Source organism: Montipora capricornis, chromosome 4 (assembly GCF_036669925.1).
Source record: "Montipora capricornis isolate CH-2021 chromosome 4, ASM3666992v2, whole genome shotgun sequence".
NCBI classification, from domain to species: Eukaryota; Metazoa; Cnidaria; class Anthozoa; order Scleractinia; family Acroporidae; genus Montipora; species Montipora capricornis.
Window position 1 is genome coordinate 13,956,777 of NC_090886.1, and position 12,500 is coordinate 13,969,276.

At 41.3% G+C, this 12,500-nt stretch overlaps 2 protein-coding genes across 2 annotated transcripts in view; both read left to right on the forward strand.

Annotated features, from left to right (window-relative positions):
* The window catches only part of LOC138044491 (uncharacterized), a 28,303-nt gene extending 22,556 nt beyond the window's left edge, over positions 1 to 5,747 (forward strand). The window contains exons 11-15 of the mRNA XM_068890993.1: positions 1,326 to 1,451; positions 3,064 to 3,177; positions 4,080 to 4,196; positions 4,702 to 4,809; positions 5,381 to 5,747. Coding sequence (XP_068747094.1) covers positions 1,326 to 1,451; positions 3,064 to 3,177; positions 4,080 to 4,196; positions 4,702 to 4,809; positions 5,381 to 5,616 — 701 coding nt within the window. The 3' untranslated portion in view covers positions 5,617 to 5,747. The remainder of the gene's footprint in view (positions 1 to 1,325; positions 1,452 to 3,063; positions 3,178 to 4,079; positions 4,197 to 4,701; positions 4,810 to 5,380) is intronic.
* Positions 5,748 to 7,120: 1,373 nt separating this feature from the next.
* LOC138046136 (uncharacterized) lies at positions 7,121 to 8,689 on the forward strand. The gene has a single exon (XM_068892814.1). It carries the CDS (start codon positions 7,121 to 7,123, stop codon positions 8,687 to 8,689), a length of 1,569 nt encoding a protein of 522 aa, XP_068748915.1.
* The last annotated feature ends 3,811 nt before the right edge of the window (positions 8,690 to 12,500 follow it).

Below are 12,500 nucleotides of genomic sequence, written 5' to 3' on the forward strand. Positions count from 1 at the left end.
CCCTTTTCATGGTTGTTTGTTGGAGCACCGAACATCAGACAGTGGTTTTAATTACGTGAAATGTCCCGCTGAGTACCCCTGTGCCTTCATTGCAAGCCAACAAGAAGTACACCAGTACTTACAAGCGGTGGAGAAACAATGGTACCAACAGCTTGTGATTAATAACACCGACAAAATGCATTCCAAATGGCCAAAGATGCTGTGTTACCGCGATAATCCTTCCACTCTGAAACAGAGTAAAACTGAGAAGAACCCTGGACGCATGTATTTCAGCTGTCGCACATGCCCCTACTTCTAATGGTTGGACACTCCCTGGAAAAACAAGATTCTAGTCTTCACCTTAGAGAAACTGAATCCGCCACCGAAACATTCTCGATACCCAGGCTTTGAACCACGCCTTGTGGCTTACCAACCAAAGAAAAAAAAAGAACGTGGTGCCATCTCGACATCACTCGTACAAGCAGAGTGGAAGGTAGTTCGAAAACACTCCCCAAGCGCCATCCGCCTTTCAAATGGCTTGTCGCATGGCCCAGCACCTATCTGATGAATGCTTTTCAAAGACCACATGAACTGTGCTCAATATTGTAAATAGTTTTAAATTGGTTTAATTGTGTAATAAAAAGAGAATGCAACCATTTGATTCATGTAGTTGTCATTGTGAGTGAGAGTGAGCGAATGTCGAAACCGAGCGAGGTCACCGTGATCACTGAAGGCGCTAAAGGCAGCGATGCCTGGGCCACACGATGGGCGTGGCAACGTGGGATGCGTGTGTTGTGCATTCTCCATTGCAACCACCCTATCACCCAAGGGAATGGGAAATGTAGTGGTCATGATCCCAAACTTGTGATGCCTCAGCAGTTTCTCATCCGGGGGATTTATCTCTTGATGTACCGCTCGTAAACATGATAAAGTGTAACTCCTCGGACGCAGAAGCGGATCACGCCGGGGCTGCCAATAAACGGCTACAGCGTACATACCCATCATCATCTTATAGAGTCAACAGGTTATTGCGGTGCAATTATTGGATCATAAAGAAAGCTGATACCGTGTACACTTTTGAAAATTTTGCACAAACCAGCCAAGTATTAGAATGTGTGGATTGTATGACGGAGTGGGGCGTAGAGATGGCACGTCTGATGCACAAACTCTTGTATGTGTACTCGATAACACATAATCGTTGGTTTGAGTACAGTTGTGTTGAGGATAGGTTTGAAGCCTGCCCGTAGGTTATTGTAATATAGTATTTTCGCAGAGGAGTTGTTGATTGGCTTAAGAGGGAAGAAAAACAGAAATCCTCATTCATTGGACTGTTTTCTTACTATTAGTAATATGTAACGCTGACATGGATCCCAGTTGTGCAGGATGGGCGGCCATAGGCTGGTGTGAGAAGAACAAAGAATGGATGATACCCAACTGCTGTGTAAGCTGTAAATATCACCAGGCACCGGCAGGTAAGTATGATATGTTTTAACTTATAACTTACTTTGATTTCAGACGTCAAGCTTATTTGGGTGCCCTATCGATCACAGATTGAAGTCTGGGGCTACTCACCAAGTGCCATATAATTCAACAATGTTGTTTTGTTATGAGATGCGAAAACTGCAGGGAAAAAAATGTAAAAAGGAAACACTTAAATTTTTGACTCCCAGGAGTTATCGGTACGTAAATTCTCCTTACAATTTCAATGAAATGTTAGTCAGACAGGTATTGAGAATGAATCAGCTTAAAGGGGCTATGTCATGCAAAATGGTGTAATTTCGTGATACCCAAAATGCTCAAAAAGTAGAATGAAACATTGCAATAACCACGTAAAACTACTGAACAACATAACAGAAATACAGCAAAGGAAAGAGAAGCATGGATGGATACAAATGGACTGGATTGAAACGTATTCCATTTGGGTAAATATAACTTTAGATGAAGATCGTTTTTGCTGAGAATCGTCTTGTTTGTGAAGTAATGATACTTTTATCAATAAAGGAATTCCGACCACATTGTCATCTCATGATTAACTAAAGATTTTCCAGAAAAACCCTAAAGTAACATGACATAACCCCTTTAAAGGGTGTGATCTTGATATAAAACTAAATTCTCGTGATTACCCAAAAAAGGATTCATTGGTACTAGTCAGGAGAATGAACGTTTCGATTGTGGGAATAAAAGGGTTAATAACGATCTCTGTCATTCTGGGCTGGGAAGAAGTGCTCTTTTAATTGAGGAGACTGTTCAGCCAATCAATTCTCATGGAATCAAAAAGTAGATCAAATTAACATTTGTTTTTGATGAGAGGGAAAAAGTGCCCGGTGAGTTTCCGAAGAAACGTTTCTCGAAGCAGAAACTGAACGCTTCGAGTTTTGAAATCGCGGAACCGTGGCTACATTTGTGGAATTAATGCCGCTACGCCAATCCTGCTCCCCTCGTAGAGAATCCAAAGAAAGGCTTTTCCAAAAAGAGTAGGGAATTCAGTGGTAAGTAAGCACTTTATTTAATGAGGGTAACACTAAAAAGCTAAAAGCTAGTTATCTTGTGGCCCTAAGTAGTAACTCATCGAAATCATGATCATGAGACGTCGAGTGTGGAAATCGAACCCATAGGGCAGGTACAAAACACAGGTCTCAGGTATCAGGTCTCTGTTTTACCAATACAGAAACAAACGTAAACATTCATTAAAGCTAACCTTAGGCCCAAGGTAAGCTTTAATGACTGTTTAGGTTTCTTTCTGTATTGGTAAAACAGAGACCTGTGTTTTGTACCTGTCGCTTCCCATAGCCTGTTAGAAGCGAGAATAATGCGAGTGGCGAGTGTTAGCCCTTTAATTGTCAGAGTGAGATGAGAGATTGTGGGTTATTATTGGTTTAAAAGGATATGATGTAGAAGCTTTGCTATTGGTGACATGAAAAAACGTCTAAATTAATTGAATGAAAAGCGTTCATTAAGATTGTAGGAATTTTAAAATGATTCCGTTTTCATAAGGTGTAGAGTGCAATTAATGAAAATCTTTGAAGGAAATGGTATTTTTTCAGTTGACACATGCATACCCCTTCAGTTATTTACTTTTCATAGAGTGCAAAGACTTGGAAGCCACGAAATGTCCTTTGTGGGCCTATCAGGGGGAATGTTACTCCAACTCTGTGTGGATGTTAGCCAACTGTAGAAAAAGTTGCAATCAGTGTGGAGGTCAGTATAACAGCAAATAAATGGTTTTTTTTTTATTTTTTAACGAAAGTCCTCCGCTCCCAGTCTTATATAAAAGTTGGAAAAAGGTTGGGATAGGCCAAGAGAAAATAAAGGAGACTGAGAGGGAGTCGCCGAGTCTATAGTGACTCTAGTCCATACGATATGTCAACTTCAGTTAAATTATGGGAGGGCTGTTTCCCGAGACGTCGGCAAAGTCATAGAATTCAAAATGGCGTTCCGTATGGAATTGCGATTTGTTGACCAAAACGATTTTCAGAAGCAAGGAGATTGGTTTATCTCGCCCCAAATCCTGGAGTTGGAGATATATTCTACAATTTCTAGTAAATCTAATGGCTTGTTGGATGAAGAGTGCGACTCCCGAAAGCCATTACACAATGCCAGATAAATTCGTATGACGTCATCCTTGATAGTCGTGGGTAGCACTCGCAGCAAATTGACGAGATTGTTTTCATTGTGGTTGCGAGAAGATTTGGCCGAGCGTAAGCAAGAGAAATGTTTTTTTTTTTTTTCTTGCAGAGGTGGTTCGGAAGCTGGGATGGATTAGTTTGCCAGCCACCCACCTCCATTTAGAGTCGCTTAGAATTACGAAAGAGGACAAAAGTATTATTGCCACAATTTGTCTCAGATTGATGAAGAAAGCTAAAATGTATGAAATGTATAGGAACCCGTTTATTCCTTTTTAAACCGAATCGTCCCAAAAGCCTACATACGGTGTTTAACTGTAAAGGATATTTTTCCCTTTCTCATTCTTTTCACACCTTTCTCTACATCAATCGCTCTTTTGAGCAATCCAATAAAGCACCACGGCTAGAATAGGCTCTTCTTCGTCATACGACAGGGGTACGTGCACAGGGGACTTTGATTTCTTGTTTTATCCTTAGAGTGCAAAGACACAGACCCGAAGTGTCCTTCGTGGGCTCTGCTGAAAGAGTGCCATAAAGGTGATAGAGTGACCTGGATGAATACAAACTGTAGAAGAAGTTGCGGATTATGCCAAGGTCAGAGTCGCAATAACTTTGTGAAAGTTCCATACAGTTGTTTTGCTATTCCTTTACCTACAATCTGCGCGGACGAAAGTGTTGAGACTCCTTCGCATTTCATTCGTACTTAAATCTATTGCTACCGAAACAATTAATTTCAGCACCAAGGCCTTCCCGACGCCCACAACCCCCAATCAATTGTGGTGGTTTGTTGTGTCCGAGACGTTTGAGCTATACGACATTGCTCGGGGGTGGGGGGAGTTTTTGTTGCAGAAGATGGCATTCAGTTGTAATACGAAAGAAAAAGGGTATTTTCTATCCGAAAATGTGATGCGTCTCAAGACATTTTGTCACGGATCTTAGTCTACCGAATCGCAGTTGCGGTTAGTCGTCGATGTCTGCGTCACTTCCGACGCTATTGCGCTGGCGCTCACTATCAGGCATACATTGAAGATTGGATCAGGTGTCGTTTCGATACTTAAACAAGTCAGCATTGCTGAATTTTCGATGTCTTGGTTTCTAGTTTACGACAAACACGCTGAATGCCCGGCCTGGGAGGTGATGGGAAACTGCAAAAATTCCAATTGGACATGGATGGCAGATCATTGTCCTCGAAGTTGCAAAATACCGTGTAAGTACATTGTTGCGTTAACAGTATACGATCGGGCTGGGAAGGTTGTTTATTCCGAGCAAATCTATGAAGCAGCCCGCAAGGAACCTTTAAAATCTTGCATGTTGCTTTTACCAGTAATTTAATGACCAATGAGAAAGGTACAAATAAGAGCAGTAAGAGCAACGATGTTTTCTCGTACTGTGTTATTATAAACATGAATGTGAACCAGTCTTTTTCAGACTATTAGAAGTCTTACAAAATTGATTACCTGTCTTGGAATCAAGAATGATCACTCACTCGATTGAAATAAAATAACTCATCTAAAAATGGTGTGGTTCCTGAAAATGCAGTGGCATGGACCTAGTATTGGCCGAGGTATTGTTCTAATATTGCGTGTCATACGCACCTGGGACCTTCTGGTAAGGTGCTCTTTCAAAAATTTCAACATACAAAGTCACTAAATATCTGCTTGATGGGCAATATTCTCTTTAACAAATCAGTCGATACCACATTTTAGTACAAGTGCAAGGAGGATACAACAGACCATGGAACTTATTGACAAAGCGTATCTCTGTATTCTCCCTTTTAGTGTCAGAGGTTTTGTTTTGCGGAGGAAAATGGAACGGAGATTACAAGGCCCCCTCGTCCTGTACCGCATACGTAGCGTGTTCCCATGAAGTCACGAGTCACGTGAATTGTCCCCCGGGAGAGGAGTTCAACACATTGACGAGAATGTGTAAGCCAGCCGATGAAGCTTCTTGTACAATAGCGGATATGATCAAAACGTCTCCCTACAAAATAGTTACAACGTTAAGGAGGGGATAAACTATTAACCTCTCGTTATGCTAACTTTAAACAAGAGTCCATCACCGAGTCCCTATCAGGGTCAGAAAAGTGTCTATTCTTAAACCAAGTTTTGCGGGAAAATAAAAAATACACAAAATCATCTAACTCAATATCCAATTCAAAACCTTTTGGGGTCAAAACGTTTTGATCCAGGTATTTCTGATATCATTTAAATGTTAATGCTACATCACTTTAGAGCCGGGAGATTTGAATAGGCTCGTTGCAAGATACTGTCAAAATCCGCCATGCTGGATGGCAAAAGAATGCAACAGCCTGCAAAACAAAGCAATTTCAACCAGCCAAGCGTGACTTTTCTTTGTTTTGGATGTCCCAGTGAGTAGCTTGCTATCCAGCAAGGCAGATTTTTTATAATATGACAGTTTCATGCGAAGGGCCCATTGGGTACAACGTTTGTTCTATTGTTTACTGGTTTTTCCTCAAAACTTGCCTAGAAAATGGAAACAAACCTCATAGCAGATTCTTACTCTTTAGTAATGAATTCTTGCTTAAAACGAATAATGAACGGTTGCTATTGTGTACAATACATGCCAGGAGACCTGGCAATACCGGCTCGTGGCATTCCGTACACTTCAGTACTGCAGTATTTGAATTCGCCGCCCTGACAGCAAAGGGCGTATTTTCCTCACATAGGTGTTTTCCTTTTGTCCGTCTTAACTTGTACGTCTGGCTGTCATAACCGCTACTATTTTTTGGCCCGCTACTGGAAAAACCTTTCGTTTCCAGTGTTTGCTATCCTTTGACACATCACTTCTCTGTGCGGATTGACCAAATGATAACCTAATTGAAGGAAACAGGGTAAATTGAACGAATATATTTACTTTTCTTAACTTCAACGGCGCGTTTATTCTTAGATCGTCGGTCGGCTTTTTACTCACTGAACAAGGTTGTAAATCGTCGGCAACAATGGACAACATTAAGCAATTGTGTATTTTTCAATAATCTCCGAGTCGTCGATGTTTCTTCTTCGAAACATGATCAAAATTGCGCAAGTTAAACTGAATTACAGCAAAAGTTACTTTCACTCATGCATAATCGATTCAATTCCGAATTCACTGCAGTCTCGTTTTCAAATTGTGAAGTTGTTGTTATAAAAACCATTCTCTATTCGTCTGAGACCTTCAGTTACTCTCACAAATGTTCTCATTTGGATTCGCTTTGCCGAAAAGACGTGACCAAACGACCAAACGACCAACCATTTTTGTCAAAAACCATGCTGGAGAATAATAATAATAATAATAATAATAATAATAATAATAATAATAATAATAATAATAATAATAATAATAATAATAATAATAATAATAATAATAATAATAAGTATGTATAAGTATAGTAAGTATGTGGACCCTCGTAGCATCGATGCTATTCTGGCTAATCGTCTGATACCACTCGACAAAGGAGAAGGAAAAGTGCGACCCATAGGGGTCGGAGAAGTAATACGTCGGATAATGGGAAGTGTGTGATGAGTGTGACCAAACAAGACGTGATCGACGCGTGCGGCTCCCTGCAGGTTTGCGCACGACACATAAGTGGCAGCGAGGCAGCAGTCCATTCAATGCGCAGCATATTTGACGCCGACGACACCGATGCGGTGCTGCTAATTGACGCATCTAATGCCTTTAATTCTTTGAATAGAGCAGCTGCTCTTCACAACATCACTGTCCTTTGTCCATCAATCGCAACCTATGCAATCAACACCTACCGTAGCCATGCCCGGCTCTTCATCATGGGCGGAAAAGAGTTACAGTCAGCTGAAGGAACCACTCAAGGAGACCCGGTAGCGATGAGTCTCTATGCTGTCAGTTTACAACCATTAATTGCTCAACTGCAAACCTCTAGCTCTGCTAAACAATGCTGGTTTGCAGACGACGCTACAGGGAGTGGTACACTGGAAAATGTGATGCGATGGTGGGACGAATTATCTTCGAGCGGACCTGCTTTTGGCTATTTCCCGAATGCTAAAAAGTGCTGGCTAATTACAAAACCCGAAAAGGAAGAGGAAGCGAGAGCGGTCTTTGGAGCGACAGCAATTAACATTACTACGGAGGGACATAAACATCTTGGCGCAGCTCTTGGATCAAGATCCTACTTTGAAGAGTATGTTGGTCAAAACGTTGAGGACTGGGTTAGCCAGGTTATGAAGTTGGCGGAATTCGCTGTGTCTCAGCCCCAGGCAAGCTATGCGGCTTTTACGTTCGGCCTACGGCACCGGTGGACGTACTTTTTAAGAACACTTCCCGACATCGCTGACTTGCTAGACCTTTTAGAACGCCCCACCTCTGCTGTTCCATTTCCAGACCTTTTGGCGCATCAAGTCACCGAAACAGAGCGTGACCTCCTCGCGTTGCCTGTGCGCATGGGTGGCCTTGGTCTAGTAAGTCCCGTCAACCAGTCCCGACAGGAATATGAGGCGTCCATCAAAGCAACCGCCCCCCTTGCTAAACAGATTGTCAAGCAAGCAGCAGAGCCACCTAATGACGAGGATGTTGCTGGCGCGCAGCGACGTGCGCGTCAAGAGAAAGCTGACAGTGCGCGGCGTGACCTAGAAGACGTGACTAAGTCTCTGCCTTTGAAAACCCAGCGAGCTGTTGAATTTATAAAGGAGAAAGGTGCCTCTAGTTGGCTCAGTGTTATACCTTTAAAAGAAATGAACTTCACTCTTAACAAGAGGGAGTTTAGGGACGCAATTAAGTTGAGATATGGTTGGGAACTCAATGACATCCCAACAGTGTGCGTCTGCGGGGACTTGTTTGACGCTGACCATGCTTTGATTTGTATGCGTGGAGGATATATCATACAACGGCACAACGAAATTCGATATCTCGAGGCTGAAATTCTGCAAGCGGTGTGTACTGACGTCGAGGTGGAGCCGGTTCTCCAAGAAGTTACGGGGGAAGTGCTGCCGAGGGGAGCCAACAAGGCCCCTGACGCGCGGCTGGATATCCGTGCTCGGGGCTTCTGGGCGAGAGAACAGTCATGTCTAACGAATGTCAACGTTACCATAGCCGTCTTGCTGAGCTACTGGCAGTGAAGAAACAGGAGAGTTACGCTTCCACTATCACATGGATTAGGACTCGAGTCTCATTTGCCATTTTGAGATCTGCATTGCTTTGCTTGCGAGGCTCGCGTTCTAGGAGAAGAACTACCCCAAATATACAGGAGGCTGATCTAGAACTAGAAGTCTCGGTCGCATGTAGATAGTTTTTGTTCTTCTGTAAATAGCGTTATCCTCTGACACTGAGTTTATGGCAAAGAGCGTCTTAACATTCTATAATATTGACTTATAATTTTTCTTTCCTTTATTTTATCAAATCTATAATACTAAGAGTTGTTTTATTATTTTTATTTTTTTTTTATTTTAATACACATGTTTATAGGAAACGAGAATTTTTTTTTTTAAATAACTATTATTGCTATTATTAGAATTAGTACTAGTATTTGTATCTCTATAAGCCTAATACTTGTTTTAGAGTTCTTTATTTGGTTTTTTCAGTGTGTGTATTTTTACTGATTTTTAAAATAATAATAATAATAATAATAATAATAATAATAATAATAATAATAATAATAATACTTTATTATTTATATAGCGCACTCTCCAATGTATACTAATGTAAGTAATCTATTTCCAATGTCAGTTTATTTGCATCCAATAATTAATTAAAAAGAGTACAGAAAGAACAAAAAGCAATGTCGGAACTATATGCTTCCCCGCTTAGCGACCTTCCTCAAAAGCGTTTTGTAAACGCGATTTTGGACGAATGTGTTGATTTTGTCTTTCGTTCTACCAAAAGGTAGTAAGAAGCAGGAATCTTCTGAGTCTGCACCAGTTACAAATGTTCATGCTGGTGTGGAGCAGGCTTAAGCCGGGGCAAAAGTCATTAGTAGATATAAACATTCGTCAACATTTTTAAAATCCAATATGGCGACTACCAACATAGCCTACCAGCCAAGGCGCAAAGCATTATTGGCTACGAGAAATTATAAAATAATTAGGATAGTACGCGCACTCTCATTGGTCAATAGCTGTGTTTAGATGAGAGTATGAAAACACGGCTGTGACATCGCACGAATTTTGATTGGTTATATACCGTCAGACGCGCGTTTTGATTGGGTAGTAGGCAATATGAGCGTGCATTAAGAAAATCTGTTTCAATCAAGAATTTTGCTTCATTTGTTTACTTCATTTTTCGAATTATCTTTGATAAATATTTTATAAAAGCAATAGAGGACGTTTCTCCGTGTTTCCATAGGGTCATCTAAACGCTCGGAGGAGTTGCGAGATTTCTCGACACTTATGCAAACCCTCGACTGCGTCTCGAGTCATAACTGACTCGAATTTTCCCAACTCCCCCTCGTGTTTAGATGAGGCTATGCAAACACGGAAAACGTCCTCTATTGCTTAAGTCGAGAATGGCCTTCTTATCAGGATGACGTCATCAAGGGTTAGATGCATCGGCGAGATGGCTGCCTGCACGAGCAACAATTTGTGTCAAATGATCAAAGAAAGGGAAAACAATCAATGATTTCAAGGGGATATGTCAGGTTATTTTCGAGTGTTTAGGGGACATCTTTAGTTTATCACCCGTTTAAAACTCAAAAATGGTAATGTGGAATTCCTTCACTTGCACCACAAACAAGATGATTCTGAGCAAAAATGGCCTTTATCCAGATGAATTGCTATAAATTTGAATTTGATTCGACTTTTTTCGAGTTTACCCAAACGCAATCCGTTTCAATCTTGTCCATTTGCGTCCATCCATGCTTTTTTTTCCTATTATTTTGTTGCATTTCTTTAATGTTGTTCACGGTTTTAAGTGGTTATCGCATTGTTTCATTCTACCTTTTGGGCATTGTGGGTGTCGTGAAATTGCATACTTTTGATTGACAGCCGTAGAATAACAGAATTCTTTTATTTACATTGCATCCCGTCGCTCCTTGATTTACCTTAAGGGCTTGCTTTCACTAGCGACGCAGTTATGAAGTCAACGGACGCAAGCTTTCGAAAATTAGTGCCTTCTGTTGGAACAAAAAGCACTAATAATGGGGACCTTTAGCAAGGACAACGACAACGGCTACGAGAAGGTCATATTACAATAGGTTCAATTATCAAAAACAATAGTTCTGCACGCCCTTCACGTGCGTTTTACATTTTGATACACATTTCTTTGCCGTTCTCGTCTTGACAACGACGGGAAATGATCAAATTTGAGGTCATGTGGAGGACGGGACCACCTGACGATGAATTTTCAATTATCTCTCTAAATATCCACATCATTCTCACCAATTTTATTCTTGGATTGTGTACTCACACTTTCCAAGCCAAGAGACTTGGAGTAATCGCAAAATTATTACAATGAAGGGAAATAATATTTTTGGACAACGTTCTCGTAGCCGTCGTCGTCTTCCTTGCTTAGCTTAAGCACGCGCGTTTATGAGACCCGGACGGCAACCGGAAGTGAGCTGCTTTCCCTTTTATCTTGTCTTGACACTCTTACATTTACATTCCTAAGTATCTTTTCTCCATTAGAGATGATTAGTATAAACATCGTGGGAGACACCACCGTCCTGGCACGCGAAATGTTCCCTTCCGGTTGCCTTCCGCGTCTCAAAGAAAAAATGCGCTTGCTTAAGCTCCCTAATAACAAGTTTGATCGCGCTTGTGGCCATGGGTTGCTTGTGCTTTTGCCTAGGTCGCGAGTAAACCAGCCTTGAGCGCCCTTTTTCTGCAGGGTACAAAATAAAAGTGTAAGTAGAAGTCATCTTTGGTTGTCCGTGCGGTCACAGATTTAGAAACGTGAGAGACTTCAATTTTCCAGAATATTCCGTTGTAGTCTGAGTGTAAGAACTTTCTAGAATTACATCTGTCAGTTTTTATTAGTCAGCATGGGAGCCCATGAGTAGGAGCATACAGCTTCATGGTATTTGTGGAGCGGTGCTTTTGCAGACCGAGTTATTTTTAGATTGATTTTCCCGCGAAACCAAACCTTTGCAGCCAATCGCAAGTCTGGCATGAGAAATTACCACCCAATGGGATTGAGATTGGTCACTCGCTTGATTGGTGAAAATGCCGTAGACTCCTGGTCAGCATTAGTCCGCAATACTAAAATAAATAACTTGTAAAATTCGAAGAGGGGACAGTGCGGCCCTGTGGTTAGGGCGGTTGCCTTGAGATCCGGGGATCCCGGGGTCAAGACACGTTCTGACCACTGGTTGAATTTGTTCCTGTTTCGTCCCTGGTTCAACTTCTCAGCTGCACTTGTAAATAGCCAACTGGTTTAACTCCGGCCAGTTGGGATTCTTAACAGTTGTTGAATGTTCTGTTCCTGTCGTAATTGTGTTTTATTGGCCCTGAAAAGCCCCTATGGGGAGTGGTCAATTAAGTATGTATTGTATTGTATTATTATTATTGTACTGTATTCGAAAATAGTGTCGACATGAAAGCCTAGATCTAGAAAACCAGAAAAACTGTGTAAACAGCCTTAGTTCGGAAAGCTGTGTTGCTGTGGAATTCTTAGCTTGACTGAGAATGTACTTTGGGTAAACCATCCGGCGTGCTTTATCGGCGGAGATTCTCCGTCTGATGATCCCATTTAACGCTCTCCGGTCCGCACACTTTTAACTGTTCCTCACGAATTAAAATTAACATCGTTTTAAAATGTTTCAAAATTATAATAAGTTCATGATGATGGTTTTCACTAAAGTGGACGTCACACATTCAGAATGTTTTTGAGAAACTAGATCTATGGTATTTATTTAACATCTGCGCTTGTATTGAAATTCATTACCAAACGCCATAAAATTATATCAGAAACCCATAAGGGTTGAAACGTGTAACGCGC